General features: G+C 39.2%; 1 protein-coding gene across 1 annotated transcript; it reads left to right on the top strand.

The window, feature by feature from the left end:
• Positions 1–5,649: 5,649 nt before the first annotated feature.
• Positions 5,650–22,482, top strand: LOC139933956 (peroxisomal acyl-coenzyme A oxidase 1-like). Its single transcript, XM_071928198.1, has 16 exons — positions 5,650–5,751; positions 7,997–8,190; positions 8,978–9,137; positions 9,684–9,838; positions 10,509–10,616; positions 11,308–11,427; positions 12,013–12,128; positions 13,028–13,197; positions 13,760–13,922; positions 14,606–14,796; positions 16,620–16,784; positions 17,491–17,596; positions 18,575–18,721; positions 19,067–19,137; positions 19,811–19,946; positions 21,211–22,482. Exons 2-16 carry the CDS (start codon positions 8,001–8,003, stop codon positions 21,271–21,273), a joined length of 2,061 nt encoding a protein of 686 aa, XP_071784299.1. The 5' UTR covers positions 5,650–5,751; positions 7,997–8,000; the 3' UTR covers positions 21,274–22,482.
• The last annotated feature ends 3,877 nt before the right edge of the window (positions 22,483–26,359 follow it).

Below are 26,359 nucleotides of genomic sequence, written 5' to 3'. Positions count from 1 at the left end.
CCATACACAAGTCAATGGGAAACTACACAACCATACACAAGTCAATTGAAAACTACACAACCATACATATGTCAATAGGAAACTACACATCCATACACCAGTCAATGGGAAACTACACAACCATACACAAGTCAATGGGTAACTACACAACCATACACAAGTCAATGGGAAACTACACAACCATACACAAGTCAATGGGAAACTACACAACCATACACAAGTCAATGGACACTTCACAACCATACACAAGTCAATGGGAAAGTACACAACCATACACAACCATACACGAGTCAATGGGACACTTCACAACCATACACAAGTCAATGGGAAAGTACACAACCATATACATGTCAATGGGAAACTACACAACCATACACAAGTCAATGGGAAATTACACAACCATACACAAGTCAATGGGAAACTACACAACCATACACAAGTCAATGGGAAACTACACAACCATACACAAGTCAATGGGAAACTACACAACCATACACAAGTCAATGGGTAACTACACAACCATACACAAGTCAATGGGAAACTACACAACCATACACATGTCATGGGAAACTACACAACCATACACAAGTCAATGGGAAACTAAACAACCATATACAAGTCAATGGACACTTCACAACCATACACAAGTCAATGGGAAACTACACAACCATCCACAAGTCAATGGGAAACTACACAACCATACACAAGTCAATGGGTAACTACACAACCATACACAAGTCAATGGGAAACTACACAACCATACACAAGTCAATGGGTAACTACAGAACCATACACATGTCAATGGGAAACTATACAACCATACACAAGTCAATGGGAAACTACACAACCATACACATGTCATGGGAAACTACACAACCATACACAAGTCAATGGGAAACTAAACAACCATATACAAGTCAATGGACACTTCACAACCATACACAAGTCAATGGGAAACTACACAACCATCCACAAGTCAATGGGAAACTACACAACCATACACAAGTCAATGGGTAACTACACAACCATACACAAGTCAATGGGAAACTACACAACCATACACAAGTCAATGGGTAACTACAGAACCATACACCAGTCAATGGGAAACTACACAACCATACACAAGTCAATGGGAAACTACACAACCATACACAAGTCAATGGGAAACTACACAACCATACACAAGTCAATGGGAAACTACACAACCATACACAAGTCAATGGGAAACTACACAACCATACACAAGTCAATGGGAAACTACACAACCATACACAAGTCAATGGACACTTCACAACCATACACAAGTCAATGGGAAAGTACACAACCATACACAACCATACACGAGTCAATGGGACACTTCACAACCATACACAAGTCAATGGGAAAGTACACAACCATATACATGTCAATGGGAAACTATACAACCATACACAAGTCAATGGGAAACTACACAACCATACACAAGTCAATTGAAAACTACACAACCATACATATGTCAATAGGAAACTACACATCCATACACCAGTCAATGGGAAACTACACAACCATACACAAGTCAATGGGTAACTACACAACCATACACAAGTCAATGGGAAACTACACAACCATACACAAGTCAATGGGAAACTACACAACCATACACAAGTCAATGGACACTTCACAACCATACACAAGTCAATGGGAAAGTACACAACCATACACAACCATACACGAGTCAATGGGACACTTCACAACCATACACAAGTCAATGGGAAAGTACACAACCATATACATGTCAATGGGAAACTACACAACCATACACAAGTCAATGGGAAATTACACAACCATACACAAGTCAATGGGAAACTACACAACCATACACAAGTCAATGGGAAACTACACAACCATACACAAGTCAATGGGAAACTACACAACCATACACAAGTCAATGGGTAACTACACAACCATACACAAGTCAATGGGAAACTACACAACCATACACATGTCATGGGAAACTACACAACCATACACAAGTCAATGGGAAACTAAACAACCATATACAAGTCAATGGACACTTCACAACCATACACAAGTCAATGGGAAACTACACAACCATCCACAAGTCAATGGGAAACTACACAACCATACACAAGTCAATGGGTAACTACACAACCATACACAAGTCAATGGGAAACTACACAACCATACACAAGTCAATGGGTAACTACAGAACCATACACATGTCAATGGGAAACTATACAACCATACACAAGTCAATGGGAAACTACACAACCATACACAAGTCAATGGGAAACTACACAACCATACACAAGTCAATGGGAAACTACACAACCATACACAAGTCAATGGGAAACTACACAACCATACACAAGTCAATGGGAAACTACACAACCATACACAAGTCAATGGGAAACTACACAACCATACACAAGTCAATGGGTAACTACACAACCATACACAAGTCAATGGGAAACTACACAACCATACACAAGTCAATGGACACTTCACAACCATACACAAGTCAATGGGAAAGTACACAACCATACACAACCATACACGAGTCAATGGGACACTTCACAACCATACACAAGTCAATGGGAAAGTACACAACCATATACATGTCAATGGGAAACTATACAACCATACACAAGTCAATGGGAAACTACACAACCATACACAAGTCAATTGAAAACTACACAACCATACATATGTCAATAGGAAACTACACATCCATACACCAGTCAATGGGAAACTACACAACCATACACAAGTCAATGGGTAACTACACAACCATACACAAGTCAATGGGAAACTACACAACCATACACATGTCATGGGAAACTACACAACCATACACAAGTCAATGGGAAACTAAACAACCATATACAAGTCAATGGACACTTCACAACCATACACAAGTCAATGGGAAACTACACAACCATCCACAAGTCAATGGGAAACTACACAACCATACACAAGTCAATGGGTAACTACACAACCATACACAAGTCAATGGGAAACTACACAACCATACACAAGTCAATGGGTAACTACAGAACCATACACATGTCAATGGGAAACTACACAACCATACACAAGTCAATGGGAAACTACACAACCATACACAAGTCAATGGGAAACTACACAACCATACACAAGTCAATGGGAAACTACACAACCATACACAAGTCAATGGGAAACTACACAACCATACACAAGTCAATGGGAAACTACACAACCATACACAAGTCAATGGACACTTCACAACCATACACAAGTCAATGGGAAAGTACACAACCATACACAACCATACACGAGTCAATGGGACACTTCACAACCATACACAAGTCAATGGGAAAGTACACAACCATATACATGTCAATGGGAAACTATACAACCATACACAAGTCAATGGGAAACTACACAACCATACACAAGTCAATGGGAAACTACACAACCATACACAAGTCAATGGGAAACTACACAACCATACACAAGTCAATGGGAAACTACACAACCATACACAAGTCAATGGGAAACTATACAACCATGCACAAGTCAATGGACACTTCACAACCATACACAAGTCAATGGGAAACTACACAACCATACACAAGTCAATGGGTATATAACTACACAACCATACACAAGTCAATGGGAAACTACACAACCATACACAAGTCAATGGGAAACTAGAGAACCATACACAAGTCAATGGGAAACTACACAACCATACACAAGTCAATGGGAAACTACACAACCATACACAAGTCAATGGGAAACTACACAACCATACACAAGTCAATGGGAAACTACACAACCATACACAAGTCAATGGGAAACTACACAACCATACACAAGTCAATGGGAAACTACACAACCATACACAAGTCAATGGGAAACTTCACAACCATACACAAGTCAATGGACACTTCACAACCATACACAAGTCAATGGGAAACTACACAACCATACACAAGTCAATGGGAAACTATACAACCATGCACCAGTCAATGGGAAACTACACAACCATACACAAGTCAATGGGTAACTACACAACCAGACACATGTCAATGGGAAACTACACAACCATACACAAGTCAATGGGAAACTACACAACCATACACAAGTCAATGGGAAACTACACAACCATACACAAGTCAATGGGAAACTTCACAACCATACACAAGTCAATGGACACTTCACAACCATACACAAGTCAATGGGAAACTACACAACCATACACAAGTCAATGGGAAACTGCACAACCATACACAAGTCATTGGGAAACTACACAACCATACACAAGTCAATGGGAAACTACACAACCATACACAAGTCAATGGGTAACTACATAACCATACACAAGTCAATGGGAAACTACACAACCATACACAAGTCAATGGGTTACTACACAACCATACACAAGTCAATGGGAAACTACACAACCATACACAAGTCAATCGGAAACTACACAACCATACACAAGTCAATGGGAAACTACACAACCATACACAAGTCAATGGACACTTCACAACCATACACAAGTCAATGGGAAACTACACAACCATACACAAGTCAATTGGAAACTACACAACCATACACCAGTCGATGGGAAACTACACAACCATACACAAGTCAATGGGTAACTACACAACCATACACATGTCAATGGGAAACTACACAACCATACACAAGTCAATGGGAAACTGCACAACCATACACAACTCAACGGGACACTTCACAACTATACACAAGTCAATGGGAAACTACACAACCATACACCAGTCAATGGGAAACTATACAACCATACACAAGTCAATGGGAAACTACACAACCATTCACAAGTCAATGGGAATATTATACACAACCATATACAACCCCCCCCCCAGCGTTCAGGATGCTGCCACGCCCATCTTATTATTAGCTGTTTCGTAGCGAAGCGCAGCAAAAGAGCTCTTGTTTTTTGTTAAAGTTTTTTAGCTGTTTCGTAGCGAAGTGCAGCGAAACAGCTCCTGTTTTTGTTAAAGTTTTTTTTATTATTTTTTTTATTTGTCTGTTTCAGTACTCGCAATTTTTTGCATAGTTCATAAAGAGCAATTGCAATGAAACTTTCAGGGATTACAAGCAGCCATCATATGTGTGAAGTTTCAGATCAATGACGTCGTCGGGGGTCACGTGACGCGGCCTTAAAGGTGCACTTTTTGAACTAATATAACTCCCTAAGTGATTATGCGATCATGTTGAGACTTGGTAAGTTGTTGGATATTGACAAGTTCTTTTGAAATCTGACATGACGTCATGATGACGTCATTACATAATTTTGTATGATTTTTTCAATTTTTGCACCTTTAACACATAAATTGCTGTCTAAACATGGTATAATCCAAATAATTTTATTTATTTATGCCACATTGGGCAATTTGCTTTGAATACCCAACAAGTTTAAACTCAGTTGAGAAATTTGAAATTTTTAATGACGAAACAGCTCTGCATTTGTGCACAAATGCAATTTAGCTCTAGTTCTTCCTGATTTCGTACCGAAAAGTAACACATTAATCAAAGGCTGTTTGGTGTTCACTACAAAGCAGATCTCAGTGCTTGTTTTATACGTCACTATACTCATCTTACAACAAACAGCCGTCGTATCACATTGCAAATGGCCACCCGTTCCACACGGCACACACGGTCTGTTTTTGTCTGATAAATTGCTAACGGTCCTGGCTGCTGTGTACAGATCCTAGTTGAAAAGTAAGTAGGTTTGCTTCGAGTGATAGTTTGAGCATGTTTTGAGCACATGAAGCTATCCTTTCATATTGCTAATAAAATAATAACATCAATTGAATTAGTTGCGATAACGTAACCCTTCTCAACTACAATAGACTGTGCAAGTTGTGGTCCCAACCTTATGGAGTTTTACGTTGGGGAGATTTTGTTTCGTCCATTACTTTAGCTTAATATAGTATATGACCATAAAAATGACATATGTTGTTAAAAATGTAATACATTACTAATAACAACATATATAAAAGTAAAAAAAAAGTCAACATAATAATAATAATAACGAAGAAAAACCGATATTTAAACTTGACCTCAGGTCAGGTTACTTGTAACAAATTAAGAATTTGTGCCCATCTCCGATCACGAAATTTACGCAGACGCTTGTTTTGGCCGCGCGGGGTTGAAAGCCTTTTCATTGGTCGCTTAGGCGTCGGCTTCCTCTTTAAAATGCGTCACGCGTTTATCTAACGCCCTTGCGACCAACGTGCGTCCGCGTATAAACCAGCTTTCAGTAGTTTCACATTCGGGCGTAGATTTACAAAAGGGGTTTAAAAACATTTAAGATCAAACAAACATCCTTGTCCCAGAGTTTTACTTTTGTCTATACATAGACTTTAAATGATAATTGTATATTTGTTTAAAAAGCTAAAACTAATTTAAAAAGCTCTAATAGGTATTTTTGTTGTTCAAATTCGGCATTAAAAAAAAATTAAAGCAAAGATTTGATTCATAAAAAAATTAAGTTCTTCAGTTGTCGTGTTTTCTCGCTCCGGTGCGCGCGAGACTTGCACAGTCTATTGAATACTCTGTAGTTAGCCCCACTTGTGTGGCCAAGGCTAGCTGAATCCTAGGATAGATCATGGAGCTACCTAGCCCACCTTGTTGAGCTGTTAATGGCTCCGCTTTTAACATCGGTCTCATTGTAATGGTGACAGTGATGAGACCGATGTTAAAAGCGGAGCCATTACAGCTCGACAAGGTGGGCTAGGAGCTACCTCCATGGATAGATTCAGCTAGCCTTGGCCACACAAGTGGGGCTAACTCTGTAGTGCATGACTGATACTTTACCGTCAAGTTTACGAAGGCATTGACATGATAGACCATGGAGGTAGGACTGCTGGGGCGCTAGATTCCTTTTTCGAAATTTTGACATTATCGGGACCATCTAGATGACCGATAATGTCAAAATTTCGAAAAAAGGAATCAAAATTTTGACATTATCCGTCATCTAGATGACCGATAATTTTGACAATATCGGTCATCTAGATGACCGATAATGTCAAAATTTTGAAAAAAGGAATCTAGCGCCCCAGTCACTGGGTCCAACGCAGGCAAGACCTCTATATTGCGCCCCTGGTTAATGCCTTGATTGGCCTATGCTTATCGTAATGCTTGGCCCTTGTGCCCATGTAGAAATTTACAAAGTGGTGGACTGGCATTATCGGTCGGAAATTTGAGCTATTTTAGGGCAGATAAATTGGTGGCGTAAGGATTCAAGTTAGGTGCAGAAAATTATCCATATCCCACTTTTGAAGTAAATGTAAAGCCGTACGTCGAAGTTGCTAAACATTTTCATGACAGTTTCTTCCTCCCGATCCGACGGCCTTCAGGAGGAGGGTTTAGTTATCGCAACTAGTAACGGCACTGAACATGTGCAGTGACTGGTGTTTTTTTAGTTGGGTTTTTTGCTTAAAACATTTGATTTTTTTTAAAGCCCCCCCCCAAAAAAGTTCACAGATTTACAAATAATTTACAGGGTTTACAGAAGGTAATGGTGAAAGACTTCTCTTGAAATATTAGTCCATGAAATGCTTTACTTTAAGAGAAAACAGTAAAACAATATAAATTCTCGTTAGCGAGAATTACGGATTTATTTTAAACACATGTCATGACACGGCGAAACGCGCGGAAACAAGAGTGGGTTTTCCCGTTATTTTCTCCCGACTCCGACGACCGATTGAGCCTAAATTTTTCACAGGTTTGTTGTTTTATATATAAGTTGTGATACACGAAGTCTGGGACTTGGACAATACTGTTTACCGAAAGTGTATAATGGCTTTAAAGCCCCGTCTTGCCCGTATATAATGCCAAAATATGATGGAATCACAAAGCAATATAAAGCAAGCAACCTGACCTAAACTGTTACTCAGGTTTTTATCAGCCTTTCGTTAGCAAGGGTACATTCTTAATCAACCATTTTTATTTATTCATCTAGAACCATGGCCCAGACCCAGCAGGACTCTCGTAGCACGTCTACAGCTGATGTCAATGCTGGTATTATCCCAGACTCCATAAATCCTGACATTCAACGAGAGCGAGACAATGCAACACTCACCAAGGAACTCATTACTCAGATGACGTACATCATCGATGGGGGAAGAGAGCTTACCGAACGCAGACGTCACATAGGTATTCTACTCTTTGATCTACTTCTTTAATGCCGAGAACACTGTTCGCAAAAGCTGTTTTAAATCTAAACTCTAGGGGTTTCAAAAAGACGGAAACGCCATCATTTCAACATATCTCCATGTGGATCCTTGTTTCAGATAGCTATGACTCTCACCCATGATTCTTATACATAAAATCATTACTTTTATTAGGCGCTGGTGAACACGTTTGGTAATTGTCAAAGACCATTATTCTCACTTGGTGTATCCCAACATATTTGCATAAAATAACAAGCCTGTCAAAATTTGTACTCAATTGGTCATATTGAAGTTGCAAGAAAATGATGAAAGAAAAGACACCCTTGTTGTACAAAATTTAGTGCCTTCAGCTAGAAATAAAAGGCTTCTGGCCAGAAGTCTTTTATTATTTTAGTGAGAAAAAAACTAGGTTACTTCAGAGGGAGCCGTTTCTGACAATGTTTTATATTATCAAAGCTCTTCGTTGCTCGTTACAAATCGAGGTTTTATGCTTATACATATTTTGAATAATTACCAAACGTGTACAGTGCCTTTAAACAAAATATTTAGGCCTAAAGCCTTTCCTTATCAGCAGCCACATAAGTTATTTTGGATACAACTTGTGTGTAAGGTTTTAAATTGATTTCTCTTTGATTGACACTGGTGAATGTGTTTAACTTCTCCTAGAACTATGAGGTCATTTCGCGGAATGATAGCGGAACGAACCTCATAGTTCTAGGAGTAGTTGTAAACCAGGTGCAAAAATGTATCTCTTATTTTCTTGTCCTTAGAATCCTGTCTATTCCAAGACCCTCTGTTCAGTGAGAGAGATCGTTACCTCAGGACCTCGGCAGAAACATTTGACCTTGGTGTGAAGAGGTCTCTACGAATGATTGATTTCAAGAAGACTCACAGCATCACCTTCTCGGAGATCTGGGATATAATCTACAGGTGAGTACCTGCTAGTTTTACGCAGGGAATAACAGAGTGGTGATAAGGTCTAAAATAACCGTTAAATACCTGCAGCGCCACTATAGGGGTAGTAGTTGGATGTCTAAACATACACGATCAAAATAGAACTCGTTTTCATGAGAAACTACGGCTTTTAATACTGCCAACAGGTCAGGAATAATCGGTAACTAATACAGAGATGTCATAACATGAAGTGAACCAAGAGCGACCTCAAGAGGGCGCTAGACTGAACTGGCGCAGGGTCGTGGCGGTTCGATAAAGAACGGAGTTGAAGGTGGGGTCCTTTTTTTTGCACCGCCATGACCAAATTTCCATTAATTGAATATTAAGGTGCATTAATATAACTGAGAATTGAAGGCCTGAAATTGCATTTTGCATTGGACAAACCTTAAAGTCTGTGGGAACTTTTAAAGGGACAGAAAGGCCGAGACCAAAGCAACAGAGGCAATATTCCAGGCTCGAAATTCGAAAATGCGTAATTTTTTTGTTCTTGGTTTAAATAGTGACAATTTCTCTCTCTCCTAGGGCCCTGAGTAATGAGCAGACGTTTGGGATTCATGATTTGATGTTTGTCACGTTCATTGAGAATCAAGGGACTGAAGAGCAGAAGGTTCGCTGGCTGGATGAAGCAAGGAATATGAGGATGTTGGGGACGTACGCCCAGACGGAACTTGGCCATGGTAAGATGAAAGGAGTCTTGAGGGTCTCCACCAGTGCTCAAAGGCATAGACACTATTGGTAATTTACTTAAAATAGTTGTTATCATAAAAACTTGGTAACAAGCATTGGAGAGCTGTTGATAGTATAAAATAATGTGAGAAACGGCTCCCTCTGAAGTAACGTTTTATTTGAGAAAAAAGTAATTTTCCATGAAATTGATTTCGGGACCTCAGAATTAGATTTTTCTTCCAGTATTATCTCGCAACTTCGACGAACAATTGAGTTCAAATTTTCACAGTTTTGTTGATTTGTGCATATGTTGAGATACGTCACCAAGTGAGAAGACTGGTCTTTGACAATTACCAAAGGTGTCCAGTGTCTTTAAAACCTGCCCTGGTAGGACATCAGTGCCATGCTTTGTATAACGGAGGAGTCCAACCTGGGCTTGGTTTCCCGAGTATCAAAACCATGAGACCTTGTGAAGATGTTATTTTTGGAACAACCGCATTCTGGGACGAGACTGCATGCAGGCGACCACGTTCTTAATTTATCCATGGTCCCTTAGTTGGTAGAGTGCGGGTACGCTAATCTGGACGCCGCAAATTCAAGTCCCACTTCTGTCATATTTTCTTAGTTCATCCTAAAATTAGCTGCAATTAATGATTGTTTTTGTTGACTCTATCTTGTCAGGTACCTACATTCCAGGCCTTGAGACCACAGCGACATACGACCCATCATCGCAGGAGTTTATTATCAACACACCCACCCTGACATCAATGAAATGGTGGCCTGGAGCACGTACGTTAATAGACCCTTCTATAATGACCCTTCTTATTGGAAATTTGAAATTAAAAAGCTGTGTCCCTTAAAGGTGATCCCTCTGCTGCTGCTTCCAGGTTTTATCGTAGAAATTTGGGTGTGATCCCTGGCAGTTAAAGGCAGTGGACACTATTGTTAATTAATCAAAATAATTTTTTGCATAAAAACAAACTTGGTTACAAGCAAGGGAGAGCTGTTGATAGTATAAAACATTGTGAGAAACGGCTCCCTCTGAAATAACGTAGCTTTTGAGAAGGAAGTAATTGTTCACGAATTAGATTTTGAGGTCTCGAAATTGGATTTTGAGGTCTCGAAATCAAGCATCTGAAAGCACACAACTTCCAGTGACAAGGGTGTTTTTTCTTCCATTATTATTTCGCAATTTCGACGACCAATTGAGTTAAAATTTTCACAGGTTTTTTTTTTTAGATACTTCAAGTGAGAAGACTGGTATTTGACATTTACCAATAGTGTCCAGTGTCTTTATTAACGGTTGTATGGCTTCTGACTGCGTTTATGCATGTGCTGAGTTTATGGGAGCCATTCTTGGGTTTCATTACCAGAAACATATTTATTCTCACTAGGATCAATCTTTGCACAAATCAGAAGAAACTGTCCTGAAAATGCTGTGGTATGAGATTAAGGATAATGATTTATGCTATGTTTTCAGTGGGCAAAACATCAACTCATGCCGTAGTGCTGGCTCAGCTGATTATCGGTGGCAAGAATTATGGTCCGCATGCCTTCATGGTACAACTCAGGAGTCTTCAAGATCACAGCGTTCTGCCAGGTAAATCCTCCTCAAATATTCATCAATACATTTCCATGAATGACTCCAGCCGTCGATTTCACAAAACTCTTCCTAACTTAAGACTAATCTTAGGACGAGTCCCAACCCTGCACTGTAGCATGCAGACCTTAAGATTAATCCTAAGTTAGGAAGAGTTTCTCGTCCTAACTCGAGATAAGACGAGTCCTAACTCTTTGTGAAATCGACGACAGGTTGTACTGTACATAACATATATTGAGAAAATTGAATTAGCTGTTGCAAACTGCTTAACAACCAATAATGATATAAAGGCAAAGAAATAGTTAATGGCCTGACGTTTCAACCCTAGCGGCGCTTTCTCTCCTGATCACAAGGAAACCCTCCGCGTTGAGGGCGCTTTGCCCACTTGGGCTCATCATCTGGACTGTGTGTTGACATTGAGGGCCTAGTGGGAAAAGCTTTCTCTGAGCGCGGAGCTATCTCATGCACTCGGTATATGAGAACGGTCCACATGCTGGACGAGTGACGTTGCTGCAAGGGGGGGTCAATACATTGCAGATTGAAATTGTGTTTGTAAAACTTTGTTTATTTTTTGTGTCTTTCCAGGTAGATCAGTAGGAGTAATCGGAGATAAATGGAACTATGCCGGAACAGACAATGGTTACCTTCGTCTCAGAAATGTCCGTATTCCAAGGGCAGACATGTTCATGAAGTATTTCCAGGTTAGCCGCAAGAATTTAGAAAGAGCTAGGTTTATACAGAGTGGCTACTGTCTTCCTTTTTTTAATCCAATTTTTGGGTTTAAAGATTTTCTTTAATTTTCTTAATTCTTTTTAAAGTTTCTCAATATGCCTGATTCACATTTTATTTTATTGTTATTTGACTTTTGTAATTTTTTTTAACCATTCTTAACCTGTATTTTACTAAACTTGTTTAAAATTTCAATCATTGTTATTGGACATTTGTAATTTTCTTAAGTATTCTTAGTCTGTTTATCTTAAATTGTTTGGTATTTTTCTTAACTTCCTTAAATTGTTTTCCTCTGAAAGTGCCTCGAGACCCTTTTTTGGGTTGAGGCTACATAAAAGCTGTATTATTATTACTATTGTTATTATTTCATCTTATCGCAGCGTAGCCTTAGATCTTAAGGGTTGTTCTCAGGATCCTTTTGACTTAATTTAACATCTATTATACCGTTGCGGTAGTCGCTGCTAAAACATAGGATTCAAACTGCCTCTAGCTACCGGGCAACCTCGGAAGTCTAGTTGGTAAGACACTGCTCTAGAATTGCAAGGGTTCAAATCCCACCTAAGTAATATGCCTGTGGTATTTTTTTCACAGGACTCGGGGGGGGGGGAGTATACAGTGCTAACACACATCTGTGTATGGGTATAAACGAAAATTAATATTCTTTATCCTCGATTCAAATTTAACATCTATTATAAGGATCCTTGCTGTATCCAAAAGCACTTCCTTCTGCAACAGACATATCCTCACATTTGTCCTTATTTTGTCTAGATGTTTCCCCAGTGCTTTCTGAATGGTGCCAAGGGCTCCAACCGCACCGTAGATACCCCCCTCACGTACAGTGCTTTTATGTTTGACTCCTCATTTTCTCCAGGTGTCGTCAGACGGTGTCTACACCAAACAAGGTAACCCCAAGGTGCTGTACAGTACAATGATGGTGGTTAGACTCAAGATTGTACAGGAGTCCTGGCAATCAATAGCCCGCGCCCTTGTGACTGGTATCCGGTACAGTGCTATCAGGAAACAGGGACCTATGGACCGAGGGTGAGTAGGAAACCGGCTAAATAAATATACAGAGGTTCCAACTGTAGCTCTACATACCTTGCAGGACAAAGTACTGAACGCTTTGATACGCTCTAAGGGGTGTTGTGCCAAGAACTCGCTATCCATCTTTTCCAGATAGATCATTCTCTATATTTTGCCCATAAATGTGGAATAAGCTTCCTGTGCAAATAGAAATGCCATCTTGATTACCTCATTGAGAACGTCCAAAAGTCCAAAACAAAAAAATAGTTGCCCGACACTCCTAAAGGGTCCACCATATCACAAAAAGTCTAGTTTTTACATTGTATAATGTTTTTGTACTAGTAAGGTTGCGGTAACACCATGTTATGATAATCTCTAATTGAGTTGGTGTGGTTCTGAAAAGAACGGTAGGTTTCCACTCGACGTTTCGATCAGTTTGTTTAATTGTCTTCTGGAGAATGCATTCTCGAGCATTCTTTACATGGTGTTAGTGCAAACCTTACCTAGTTCGTTAAACCACCATGCAAAGTTTCAAATCCTACTTAAAGTTTTTGTTGTTGTTGTTGTTGTTGTTGTTCAGGGGACCTGAGGTGTCAATTCTCGACTACCAGACCCAGCAGGAGAAGTTATTACCAGGGTTGGCAACGGCCTACGCCTTCAACGCTGTCGGTAAACGCCTTCAACAAGTCTTTAATAAAGTACAGGCGGATATCTCTAGGGAGCACTTCAGCAGTTTACCAGAGGTGAGCCCTCCCTAATTCGGGCAAAAAACAGGGGGGAAATTCACCCCCTCTACTACGCCCTTAACCAAAGAGTCTACATACTCCCTTGTTTTATAGTTTATTTGTTAGCAAATATTGAATCCATCAAAACTCAGACAAAATCAGAAGAGGGCGCTCGGGATCAGTTGGGATAGCACAATTCCTTTTCAGAAGTACTAAATACCAACTTGCAGGTACAACCATGAATAGTATCTCTTTTGAGGGAGTGTTGGCTCTGCAAAGAGCTGGTGTGGTCTCGACGTTTCAAACAATATACTCAAGATGCAGGTGAATGAAGACCTGAAGACGAGCAGAGTATAGACCCTTATCACGGTGTGGTCATCTTGATTTTACTCCATTCAAACTCATTGTAACCAAACTGAGGCTGGACAAAATAATAGCCTGGTGCCATGCACAATGAATGTTAGCATTCATTACTGTTATTGAAAATGGGGAACATGACCAAGATGGTGACAGCGTGATAACGGTCTATATCGTTTGAAACGTCGAGACCACACTGGCTCTTTTCAGAGCCAACACTCCCTCTAAAGAGACACTAAAAAGATGGTTGTACCCTCAAGTTTACTGTTCAGTACTTCTTATTCTTCACACCCTGCAAAGCTTCAAACACCATTTAACAATCCCTTTTTCTTTCGCTGCTGTAGCTTCATGCACTGTGCTGCGGCTTGAAGTCATTCACCACTGGTACAGCCGTCGGCTTCATTGAGAGTGTACGGTTGGCGTGTGGCGGGCATGGCTACCTACTAAGCTCAGGTATTCCCTACACCTATTCACGAACCGCAGGTGGCTGTACGTATGAGGGCGAGAACACTGTCATGATGTTACAAGTTGCAAGGTGCGTTGAAAACCTAAGTCTAATATCACCCTAACCCAGCTACTAAGCTCAGGTATTCCCTACACCTATTCACGAACCGCAGGTGGCTGTACGTATGAGGGCGAGAACACTGTCATGATGTTACAAGTTGCAAGGTGCGTTGAAAACCTAAGTCTAATATCACCCTAACCCAGCTACTAAGCTCAGGTATTCCCTACACATATTCACGAACCGCAGGTGGCTGTACGTATGAGGGCGAGAACACTGTCATGATGTTACAGGTTGCAAGGTGCGTTTAAAACCTTAGTCTAATATCATCCTAACCCAGCTACTAAGCTCGGGTAATCTAACACCTACTTAGGGAACTGTGGGTGACTGTAGGTATGAGGGCGAGAACACTGTCATGATGTTACAGGTTGCAAGGTGCGTTGAAAACCTTAGTCTAATATCACCCTAACCCAGCTACTAAGCTCGGGTAATCTCACACCTACTTAAGGAACTGTGGGTGGCTGTACGTATGAGGGCGAGGACACTGTCATGATGTTACAGGTTGCAAGGTGCGTTGAAAACCTTAGTCTAATATCACCCTAACCCAGCTACTAAGCTCGGGTAATCTCACACCTACTTAGGGAACTGTGGGTGGCTGTACGTATGAGGGCGAGAACACTGTCATGATGTTACAGGTTGCAAGGTGCGTTGAAAACCTTAGTCTAATATCACCCTAACCCAGCTACTAAGCTCGGGTAATCTCACACCTACTTAGGGAACTGTGGGTGGCTGTACGTATGAGGGCGAGGACACTGTCATGATGTTACAGGTTGCAAGGTGCGTTGAAAACCTTAGTCTAATATCACCCTAACCCAGCTACTAAGCTCGGGTAATCTCACACCTACTTAGGGAACTGTGGGTGGCTGTACGTATGAGGGCGAGAACACTGTCATGATGTTACAGGTTGCAAGGTGCGTTGAAAACCTTAGTCTAATATCACCCTAAACCAGCTACTAAGCTCAGGACTCAATTTCATAAAGCATTTTGAAGCACAAAAACTTTCTAAGCTTGGCAGAAATCGGTTAAAAGCCAAAATTACATCAAGTTTACACTGTTGTGGCTGGTGGCCCACTCAGCAATTTTTGCATAACAAAGAAATTTGTCAAGCAGAATTTTCTGCTAAACAGCTTTTGCGAAATTGGGCCCTGGTAATCTTACACCTACTCAAGAACTGCGGGACGCTGTACGTATGAGGGCGAGAACACTGTCATGATGTTACAAGTTGCAAGGTGTGTTGAAGCTCTGAGCCTGTATAGCCTTAAGCTACATGTAGGTTCATTCTGTGAATGTGAAAATCGATATGAATTTTGACGTCACAAATTCACAACCAATAATTTGCATCAGTTGACTTGTGCTCAACTCCTGGGAAACATTCGCTGCGGAAAACAGCCATTTGACGTCAAAATTCGCTTCGCATTCCCAGGAAGTATGAACCGTGCAATAGGCCGGATACCCATGTGTCTGTTTTGCGTTATGTGTTGTGTGCAATGCCTATAAATGAAAGTACACGCCAAGCAACACACACAATTCCGTGCCTCCGTATTGCGTACTGCGGTATCAGAAAATTTAAAATTTGCATGTTTGACTTGTGTTTTCATATAAAGGATCCCGCATTATGCACTACGCACAACGCATGACCGGCCTATAAAACCTAATCACTCCCAAGTTAAAATAACATAATATTACAAGCTTATATTTTCCTCAAGTGATGTATATGTTCATCAATGGATAAAGATCTTCCTCTGAAAGCAGATTATGACAACAATCTGAGACACTTTATTCCTGACCTTTTCTAGATACCTGCTGAAGAGCGCCTACTCGGCACAGAATGGTCAAGTCCTCGCTGAGTCTGTTGCATACTTAGCTGCGGATACCAGTGGTGAGTCATGGTCAGCATGTACAGAGAGTGATGTGAGGGATACCAGTTTACTCATCAAGGCATTCCAGCATCGGGCACACAGGTAAATCAAATAGTAATGTTGTTTGCTTTTGGCTGGCAGGTTCAAATGCTTGGACTGGCAGGTTCAACATGTGCCATGTAGAATCAGTATTCCGTTTTTCCCTAAATATGGTCTCATTTGATCATGGTAGTTATTTCATTGTTATAATTGTTTTCATATTTCTAGTATTTGTTATATATTTATCATTGAATGTTTTGTGTAATTTCAGCACCAAATGGTGTTACCTGATATCTTATAAGATTGTTGTACCGTATATTTATCCCTTGCACTGCACTATCTTCTCATTGTCTGCTATATCTATTTGTGTTATTTTATTCCGCATATATATGTAGTTGGTGCATTTTGGTGATGTATTGTATGTACTTTTATGTGAATTGTATTGTATGTATTTTTCTGTAAGTTAAAATTCTATTTTGTTGCCATTATTATTATTATCGTTGTTATTTTTGTAGCCTGAATGCTGTTGGGACCAGTGAAGAAACCATGGGCTCGAGGCTGGTTCCAAATGGTCGACCACAGTAGTCAACCACTGGCCAACCAGCATGGCTTTAAGTCAAAGAAGTCAACCTTTCGTAACCTTAGTTCATACTCAAACTTGCTTCTGGTTGGTTTGCTTGTGCACACTAAAACAAACTCAGGCATCTCTTGGAAAAGAGGATTTGAAGAGTGTAACGCTAACTATCTTTTCAACTTTTGTGTTTTTTAGGCTGGTCAACCATGTTGGTCAGCGTGTTGCTCGTCTGATGGGAGAAGGGCACAGTCAAGGCACAGCATGGAATAACTCTACAATAGACCTTGTGCATGCTGCTAAGGTAAATCAACTAAACAGAAAATACCTGCAGGCAAACAGTTTTATTATATTTTAATAAAATTATCTGGTAAATTGTTGTGATTAGTCACTTTAGACTCATTTGTTTTACTTCCATGGCTCTGCTTATCTCAGAATTTCGCACCTACACGTTACAGCACCCTACATAGTTTTGCAGGTTGTTAACTCAGAATTATGTGTTAAGCAGTGCCCAGGGCCAAATCGCATAGAGCTGCTTCAACACAAACAGTAGCTCAGCATTCTTGAATCATTTCTAGTTTACATGCTCCTTTGCTTCGCTTATCCACGTGAAAAACAGTTTCGTTCTAATGAGACGTCAGCAACAAATCATAAAAGACATAATTGATTTATGTTATCATCCATATTTTTATTCTAAAGCATGGGGGGGGGAATGACCATGATTCAGGTCCCCTCTGAATGAAACAAACCGATGAAATGTAAGAAAGAATGCATTGGAATTTTTATCCAACGCCCAACATTTACTAAGAAATAACGCAAACACCTTGATTTATACTTTTGTCCGAACGAACAAAACAAATCTTTTGTTCACTTGATTGAAGTTTGTCCAGGTCACTTTTTTACTTGTCGAAATAAACCAATAGTTAGTGTCGTGACCGAGCAGATAAAAGGACCGAACTCAAACTCTTGTGTTTCTGTTCAGCAGAGTGTGGGTTTGAATCCGGGTCGTGACACTTGACCATTGGTAATTATGTGTACCTGTGAGGGCAGAGTTGGTGCTTGTGATTGGTTAGCTTAGCGCGCTACATATTTGGCGGCACAGGCTGTATACTCCCAAGGGAGCTGAGATGGTTTGAGGAATGCTTTAAGGCCCAGTAACCAGGGGTAATAGTGTTGAAGCGCCATGAGCGTCACTGCGTGATTGACCTGATCGCTATATAAGAAGCCACTACTATTATTATTATTTTTTTTAACTAAAAATAGTATTTGTTTTCCTCCTCAGGCCCATGTCGAGTTCTATACAGTGGTTACCTTCTGTGATGTGATTAAGACGTTATCGGCAGACCCAACCATCTTGAAGATTCTTCAAACCTTAAGCTGTTTCTACGCTGTGTTCTTGATGGATAAGAACATTGGTGACTTTATGCAGGTAAAACTTTCTCTAGCTCATAAGTTCATATTTGTACCCTCCAACTTATAGACCATGTGAACTGTGTATACAATAAGTGGGACCTTGTACATTCTTTGGGTATTCTGGCAGGCAAGATACTGCACTGGTCGTATGGAAAAGTTTTTATTTTGAACAATGTTGAGTTGAAAGTGTTGAAGTGAAAAAGAAGAAAAAAAAGGGGGACTTGTTCTGTCTTGAGTTTACTGGCACCGACATTGAAATCACTGCATTCAGGGCCAATGGTTCAATGTAAAATTCTAGCCATGGTGTCTTTAATGCTGTTATGCTGACTTTGTGATCTATTATTTTATCCCTTTGTACCAGGATGGTTATGTGACATCAGACCAAGCTGAGATGGTTCACAGTCAATACTTAGCTCTACTGGCTCACCTCAGGTAACACACTGCATACATCAAAAACAAACTGGTCTGTGCATTCCAAAGAGAAATCTTTGTGCAAGTCATCATCTCATATTCAATGTTGTCTTGATTGAGTATCGTCCAATTTCAGATATGAACAGAATATTCTCTGCACAAAAATATACAGACTATGCATTTACTAGAACGTTTCACATTTTGACAAAAATTCCACTTGAATTGTATCAAAAACAGTGGCATTGGACACTATTTTGATGCGAGGTTAGAGACTTGAACTTTTGTTTGCAATTTTCATAAGGGCTCTATTTATTGGAAAACGAGTGGATCTCAAAACTCAATTGAATCTTGGAGTCCCTCTTTAAAAACATTGATGGCCTCATACTGACCGTGGTGTTAATTGCAGGCCTTTAAGATGAAATTCAATTCCTATTAATATCCCTCTATTGTTGAATAAAAGTGTAAAGAATTTGTCTTCTAAAGATGAGTAGAGTTTACTGTTTGATACGTCAAGACCGAATGGCTCTTTTCAAAGCCAACACTCTTCCTCAAAAGAGAATCATCCCATGGTTGTACTACCTGCAAGTTACTATTATCTAAAATTTATTCTTATCCTTCACAACATGAAAAGCTTCAAACATCACTCAAGAAATGTTTTTGTGGAATTCAACTCTATCTTTTCATTTTCCTTCAGGCCGGAAGCTGTCCCCTTAGTGGATGCGTTTGACTTTACCGACCTCACCATTCATTCAGTGCTTGGTTGCTACGATGGTAATGCATATGAGAGACTGTATGAACATGCCTTAAGGGACCCTAAGAATAAAACAGAGGTGAGTCCAGGCCTATATGCTTCGTTTTCTGAAAGGGGAAGGGCACCAAGGCTTAGTTAAAGGGCACCCTTTGAGAAAATTGTAAATTTTTACTGGAGCCTTTCAAGGGCACCAAGGCAATGTCCAGGGGCACGGAGGCAATCTCCTTTGTTACCTCCATGAGGAATCGGGCATGTGAGTCTTAGTACCTTGTATTGCTTATATATATATATATCTGTTTACTTTTAACCTTCATTGTTTTTAAAGGCAGTGGACACTATTGGTAATGACTCGAAATAGTTATTAGCAAAATATTTTACTTGGTAACGAGTAATGGGGAGAGGTTGATAGTATAAAACATTGTGAGAAACGGCTCCCTCTGAAGTAACGTAGTTTTCGAGAAAGAAGTAATTTTCCACGAATTTGATTTCGAGACCTCAAGTTTAGAATTTGAGGTCTCGAAATCAAGCATTTGAAAGCACACAACTTTGTGTGACAAGGGTGTTTTTTCTTTCATTATTATCCCGCAACTTTGACGACCGATTGAGCTCAAATTTTTACAGGTTTGTTATTTTATGCATAAGTTGAGATACACCAAGTGAGAAGACTGGTCTTTGACAATTACCAATAGTGTCCAGTGTCTTTGAATGATCACATTTTGTGGATCTTATTTTGGACCTTTTCATGGTTTAATCTTACTGTTATAGAAAAGTGCCTGGGAGCATTTTTACAGTGGATTTGGCGCTATATAAAAGTGTTTTATTCTTCTGTATTATTTTTATTACTGGACCAACAGATGTTGCGATTATTTTACCATTTTATTTTTGCCAACACGTTTATGTAATTCTGTTTTATTCAATTTACTCTTATTTCTTTCCATGCTACTTAATTTTTTATCTTTTTTGTTGCTCTCTCTCTGTTTTTATGTTGCTTTTAAGTTTATAAGTTTAGTCTTACATAGATTGTGCTTTACAAGTTATAATTATTATTATTATCATCTTATTGTTAAGAGCTTGAAGTTATATGCTTTAGATGTAGGGCACTACATAAGTTCTATTTATTTTTAGTAGTTTAAAATATGGATTAGTCTATCAAAATTGACTTGAAAAGGTCACTCTGATTTGATGAACTTTTTTTAACATAAGTGTAAATGTATCTAATAGTTTAATTTTGTTTTTAAGTTTTATTAAAGTAAACAATTTTTATGTACCTCAATAGTGTGGGGGAGAGGGCTTCATTTGGTTGATTTTTCATCTATTGTATCATTTTGTTTTCTTTTATTTAGATCCATGAGACTTACAGCAAATACCTGAAGCCACTGTTGACAGGACAGAAATCTAAGCTGTGAAATGTGACAACAACAGGTGTGCAAGTTCAAAGGTCATAGAGATGCTCAGCTTCCTGCCAATAATTTTGAGCCTTTCGCATCCACCGCTATCATTTGTATTAATCGACAGAGGCAAACAAATGGGATAAATCAGTGCTAAAGAAATCATAAACACTAAATTACTATAACGGTAAATAAATAAATATAATTGTATTAAAAGGAGGTTTTAAAGGCGGTTTTGGCCCGTCAGTTCAAAAGCAGGCCTGGATACAAAGGCTATGGACACAAATGTGGCCTTGGTTTTGGCCTTGGTGTCTGTCCCTTTAAATGAAATTCCACGCCTGCAAAAGACACTTGCCAAAATTGCAACGAAGAAACTCATTGCAAATGAAAAATGAATTCAACTGTTAATGGGGGCAGAATATTTGTAACAAGTTGCATGTTGATTTGCCAATACCGATCGGTGGTCATGCTGATAAACAGAGAAAGTCTATATTTAATACCAAAAATAATTCTATTTAAGCTAGCACTTCTGTATTTGTACGATATAATTGACAATGGCGTTAGTTCCAACACGATAACCTCCATTGGCAGAACTAGACATGTTTATATGCATAATTATTTTTTTATTTGAACCAAAGATATTCCTTTTCCTGATGCAAAATTTAACATCTACATTTATTAAATTGTTGCGATACACACTGCTAAGGAATGGATTTGAACTGCCTCTAGCCATCTGGCTAGCTCAGTGTTCTATAGAGGTCAGCGTCTGCTCTAGCAATGCAAAGGTCGTGGGTTCGAATCCCACCTCTGTGATTTACCTGTTGGTTTGAGAATACAGACCTTTGTAGTAGTATTCATCGGTGTAAGGGTAAACGAACTAAAATTTTATAATGGTGGTTTTAGTCTTAGCGAAAAAGCAAACAAACCTTTATTAATTTTTTTCTATGATCTCATGGGGAAGGGTAAAGGGCTGTTGAAGGACCCCCCCCCCCCCCCCCCTGGTTACAACACTTTATACATCACCACTCTCGTTCAAAAAAAATTAAACAAGAACTTTTGCAAACTTTCAACCTCATATACAAAAATTAACTTTTGTTTAGAAAATATAGACATTTGGGTTATTTGAATGAATAAATAATTCCAGTTGAACTCTATTTTTGTATAAATTATGGAAGCAAACTTTCCAAACTTTGAAAAATAAATAAGGGAGAATGCACTGTTACAGTATTTAATTTGACAATAAAGTTTACTAATTTTATAATTTATTCGAAAGGAAGAAAGGAACATTTATGTACAGATTTTCAGTTGAATTACAGGTATAACAAATTAAATGAAAACAAATTGCAATCTGAATGCTGTTAAATTGAAGTTTATTGAAAGTGAAACGTTAAACCGCAGGTACCAGTAAGACCAGTCCTCTTGACCCATTTCCTACTTGGTTATTGAAAAATTGTATTGATTCTTTGTTGCCAATAATTACTTCCATTATTAATAATTCCTTTAGAGTTGGTTTGTTTCCTTCTACTCTCCGTCAAGCAGTTATTACACCTATAATTAAAAAACCCTCTCTCAATCCAGATTCACTCAGTAATTACCGTCCTGTGTCTAATCTTCCCACGCTGGGTAAGATCATGGAGTACCCTGCTGTATCTAGATTTAATACTCATCTTCAGAATAACAATCTCACTGAAACATACTAGTGAGCTTATAAAGCCTGTCACAGTACAGAAACAGCTCTCCTGAGGGTCAAGAATGACATGCTCAACGAACTTGATAAGGGTAAATCAATTATGCTTGTTCTTTTGGATCTTTCCTCTACATTCGATACAATTGATCATGATATTCTGGTTGATCGAATGCGGAGGGAATATGGTGTAACTGGGTCTGCCAACAATTGGTTCAACAGTTACCTTAGAAATCGTACAAGTAGGGTTTGTGTACTCGGTGACTATTCTGAAAACTATCCATTAAATTTTGGCATTCCACAGGGCTCAGTTGCAGGCCCGCCGATCTTCACTGCGTATGCTCAACCACTTGCGAACATCATCGGGCGTTTTGATATATCTTATCATATTTATGCTGATGATACGCAGCTGTACACCAGTTTCAATCCTAAGTCTGAGGCAGACAGAGCGTCAGCAAAGCTTAGAATGACCAACTGCATTACTGAAATAAGATCTTGGATGCTTGTGAACAGGTTGAAACTTAATGAAACGAAAACAGAGCTTTTCCTGATTGCATCAACTAGGCATGCTGATTCTCTGTCTGACTTTGATTTGAGGATCGGTGGGTCTGTGATTTCCCCCTCAGCTTCTGTCAAGAATCTTGGCATTGTCCTTGACAATAGTTTGTCAATGAAAAAACACATTAGCTCTTTGTGTAGAAGTGTGAATTTTCATTTGTGTAATCTGAGTAGAATTCGTCGTTATATTAATCAGTCCACTTGTGCTCATGCAGTTAGATCTTTGATCCTTTCACGGCTGGATTATGGCAACTCTCTGCTTGGTGGCTTGTCTGTCACTGATGTTCAGCGTCTTCAAATACTGCAAAATCGCGCTGCGCGTCTCATTTACCAGGTCGGCAAGCGCACAAGTGCGACCCCTCTTCTTCGTGAGTTGCATTGGTTGCCAGTCCAGCAGAGGATTGATTTTAAGATTTTAGTGCATGTGTACAATAGTGTCTATGGTACTTCACCTATTTATTTACAAGAGCTTTTTAATAAATACAACTCTGGTCGCAAAGGGCTTAGATCAACCCATGATCACACACGACTTGCAATACCGTCAACCAAAAGATCTTTCGGGGACAAGTCTTTTTCTGTTTCAGGGTCCAGACTTTGGAACAGTCTCCCTGTAAACCTTCGTAATGCCCCTAGTGTAAAAATGTTTAAGAAGTTTTTAAAAACTTTCCTTTTTCCAAAGGAATTTTAATGTTGCTGGTTTATTTTATTTTTTTCTTTGCAAAGCTTTTCCCATAGATTTTTATATGTAACAAATTTTTAATATTCTTCTAATGTGCTGTTTCTTGTGCTTTTTATGTGTGTGCATAAATTTGCTTGCTTTCTATTGTATTTAAATTCAATTTTTGTTGTAGCGCATTGGTCTCTTTTGGAAATGCGCTATATAAATCTTTTTAATAATAATAATAATAATAATAATAATAATAATAATGAACGCATTTCACAGATTAGCAAAAAAGTTAGGCGGCCATCTTGCGCGGTCACTATGGATTTGTATTGTTACTAATTTTCGAGCAGCAAGCACTGGAAGGTTAGCATGTCTTTCCATAAGCTTACGGTTTGCAGTAAGCCCCGAATCAGCTGTTAAGCAGCTCTATGAAATTGGGCCCAGCTAGCAAGACATAAACAAAAACAGGTGCCATGATGAAAATAACACAGTACGAACCGCTGCTGATGTCACAAGACTTTACAACATATGCACAACTTACGCACTACTTTTGTGAAATCAGCTGCTGGTTTGGTTTGTTGAACTTTGTTTCAACCTTTAGCCATAATGTTCCAAACAATGGTGAGGTGATGATTCACTACCTCTGTTAAAACAATCAGCTAGCGATTAAGGGCAGGGGATTTTAGCTCTAGTCCCAGTATTGACACTTGTGTCCCTGAGCAAGATACTTACCATAATTGATTTGTCCTTGAGATGGGACATCAAGCCATAGGTCCAGTGTACATACTAGGATTGGTAGTGCACCTAAAGCCATTGGACACTTTCTGCACAGAACAAAAATTTAAAGTTCACAGATTTACAAATAATTAACTTACAGGGTTAACAGCATGTACAGAAGGCAATGGTGAAAGACTACTCTTGAAATATGATTCCATCAAATGCTTTACTTTTTGAGAAAACATTAAAACAATATCAATTCTCGATATCAAGAATTACGGATTTATTTTAAACACATGTCATGACACGGCGAAATGTGTGGAAACAAGGGTGGGTTTTCCCGTTATTTTCTCGAGACAAACAAAAACAGGTGCCATGATGAAAATAATACAGTACGAACCGCAGCCAACATGGCACAACTTACGCACTACTTTTGTGAAATCAGCTGCTGGTTTGTTAAACTTTGTGTCAACCTTTTATAGCCATGTTCCCAATGATTCACTCCCTCTGTTAAAAAAATCAGCGAGCTATTTAACAGGGGATTTTAGCTCTGCCGTTACTGATCAGCATAGTGTATTAATGTGTCCCTGGGCAAGATACTTTATCATAATTGATTTGTCCTTTGGATGGGATTGGTAGTGCACATTAAAGGCAGTGGACACTTCTGGTAATTGTCAAAGACTATAGCCTTCACCGTAGTTGGTGCATCTCAACATATACATAAAAAAACCTGTAAAAAAATGAGCTCAATCGGTCATCGAACTTGCGAGATAATAATGAAAGAAATAAAACACCATTGTCACACGAAGTTGTGTTCGTTTTAGATGGTTGATTTCGAGACCTCAAGTTCTAAACCTGAGGTCTCAAAATCAAATTCGTAGAAAATTACCTCTTTCTCAAAAACTATGGCACTTCAGAGGGAGCCGTTTCTCACTGTGTTTTATACCTGATCAACCTCTCCCCATTACCCGTCACCAAGAAAGGTTTTATGCTAATAATTACTTTGAGTAATAGTGTCCGGTGTCTTTAAAGAATCCATATAACTAAAATCTCATATAGTGCATTTCACAATAAAAAATGCGCTCTATTTACTACCCTGGTTATATGATTCATTAGGCCAGTAATGTATCTTTTTTAGTCTTGTTCAGCTCCTTGGGGAGTATACAGCCTGGGCATAAGACTATGGGTTAACCCCAGTGTTTATGGTTCAGGTAGAAAGCACCCTTGTTTAACAGGTTTCTTTAGGCTTGCGAGCTACAGTGATTGATTCCACTTACGAGGCATCCTTTGTTTCATTACCAAAAATATATAGTAAGAAATATTATTAATAATTGCTTTTACACACTCGCCATTGATATTCCTCTAAATCGTTTAAACCAATACGATTTCACAATGACTAGAATAAATCTTGTGGTCTAGTTACTGAAGCACAATTTCTTGATTTGTGTAATTCATAATCATAGATGTTAAACCAATGTTAA

The sequence above is a fragment of the Asterias amurensis genome, chromosome 2 (genome assembly GCF_032118995.1).
Source record: "Asterias amurensis chromosome 2, ASM3211899v1".
Taxonomy (NCBI): domain Eukaryota; kingdom Metazoa; phylum Echinodermata; class Asteroidea; order Forcipulatida; family Asteriidae; genus Asterias; species Asterias amurensis.
Note: the sequence above shows the minus strand (reverse complement) of the source record. Positions and strands in the feature narration are given on the sequence as shown.

What these genes read in the sequence shown, in the direction of transcription:
- LOC139933956 (XM_071928198.1), top strand. Translation starts at nt 8,001, where the DNA reads ATGGCCCAGACCCAGCAGGACTCTCGTAGCACGTCTACAGCTGATGTC. An exon ending in GAAATGGTGGCCTGGAGCAC is followed by an intron (nt 10,617 to 11,307) that starts GTACGTTAATAG and finishes CTATGTTTTCAG; the next exon opens with TGGGCAAAACATCAACTCAT. An exon ending in CAGGGACCTATGGACCGAGG is followed by an intron (nt 13,198 to 13,759) that starts GTGAGTAGGAAA and finishes GTTGTTGTTCAG; the next exon opens with GGGACCTGAGGTGTCAATTC.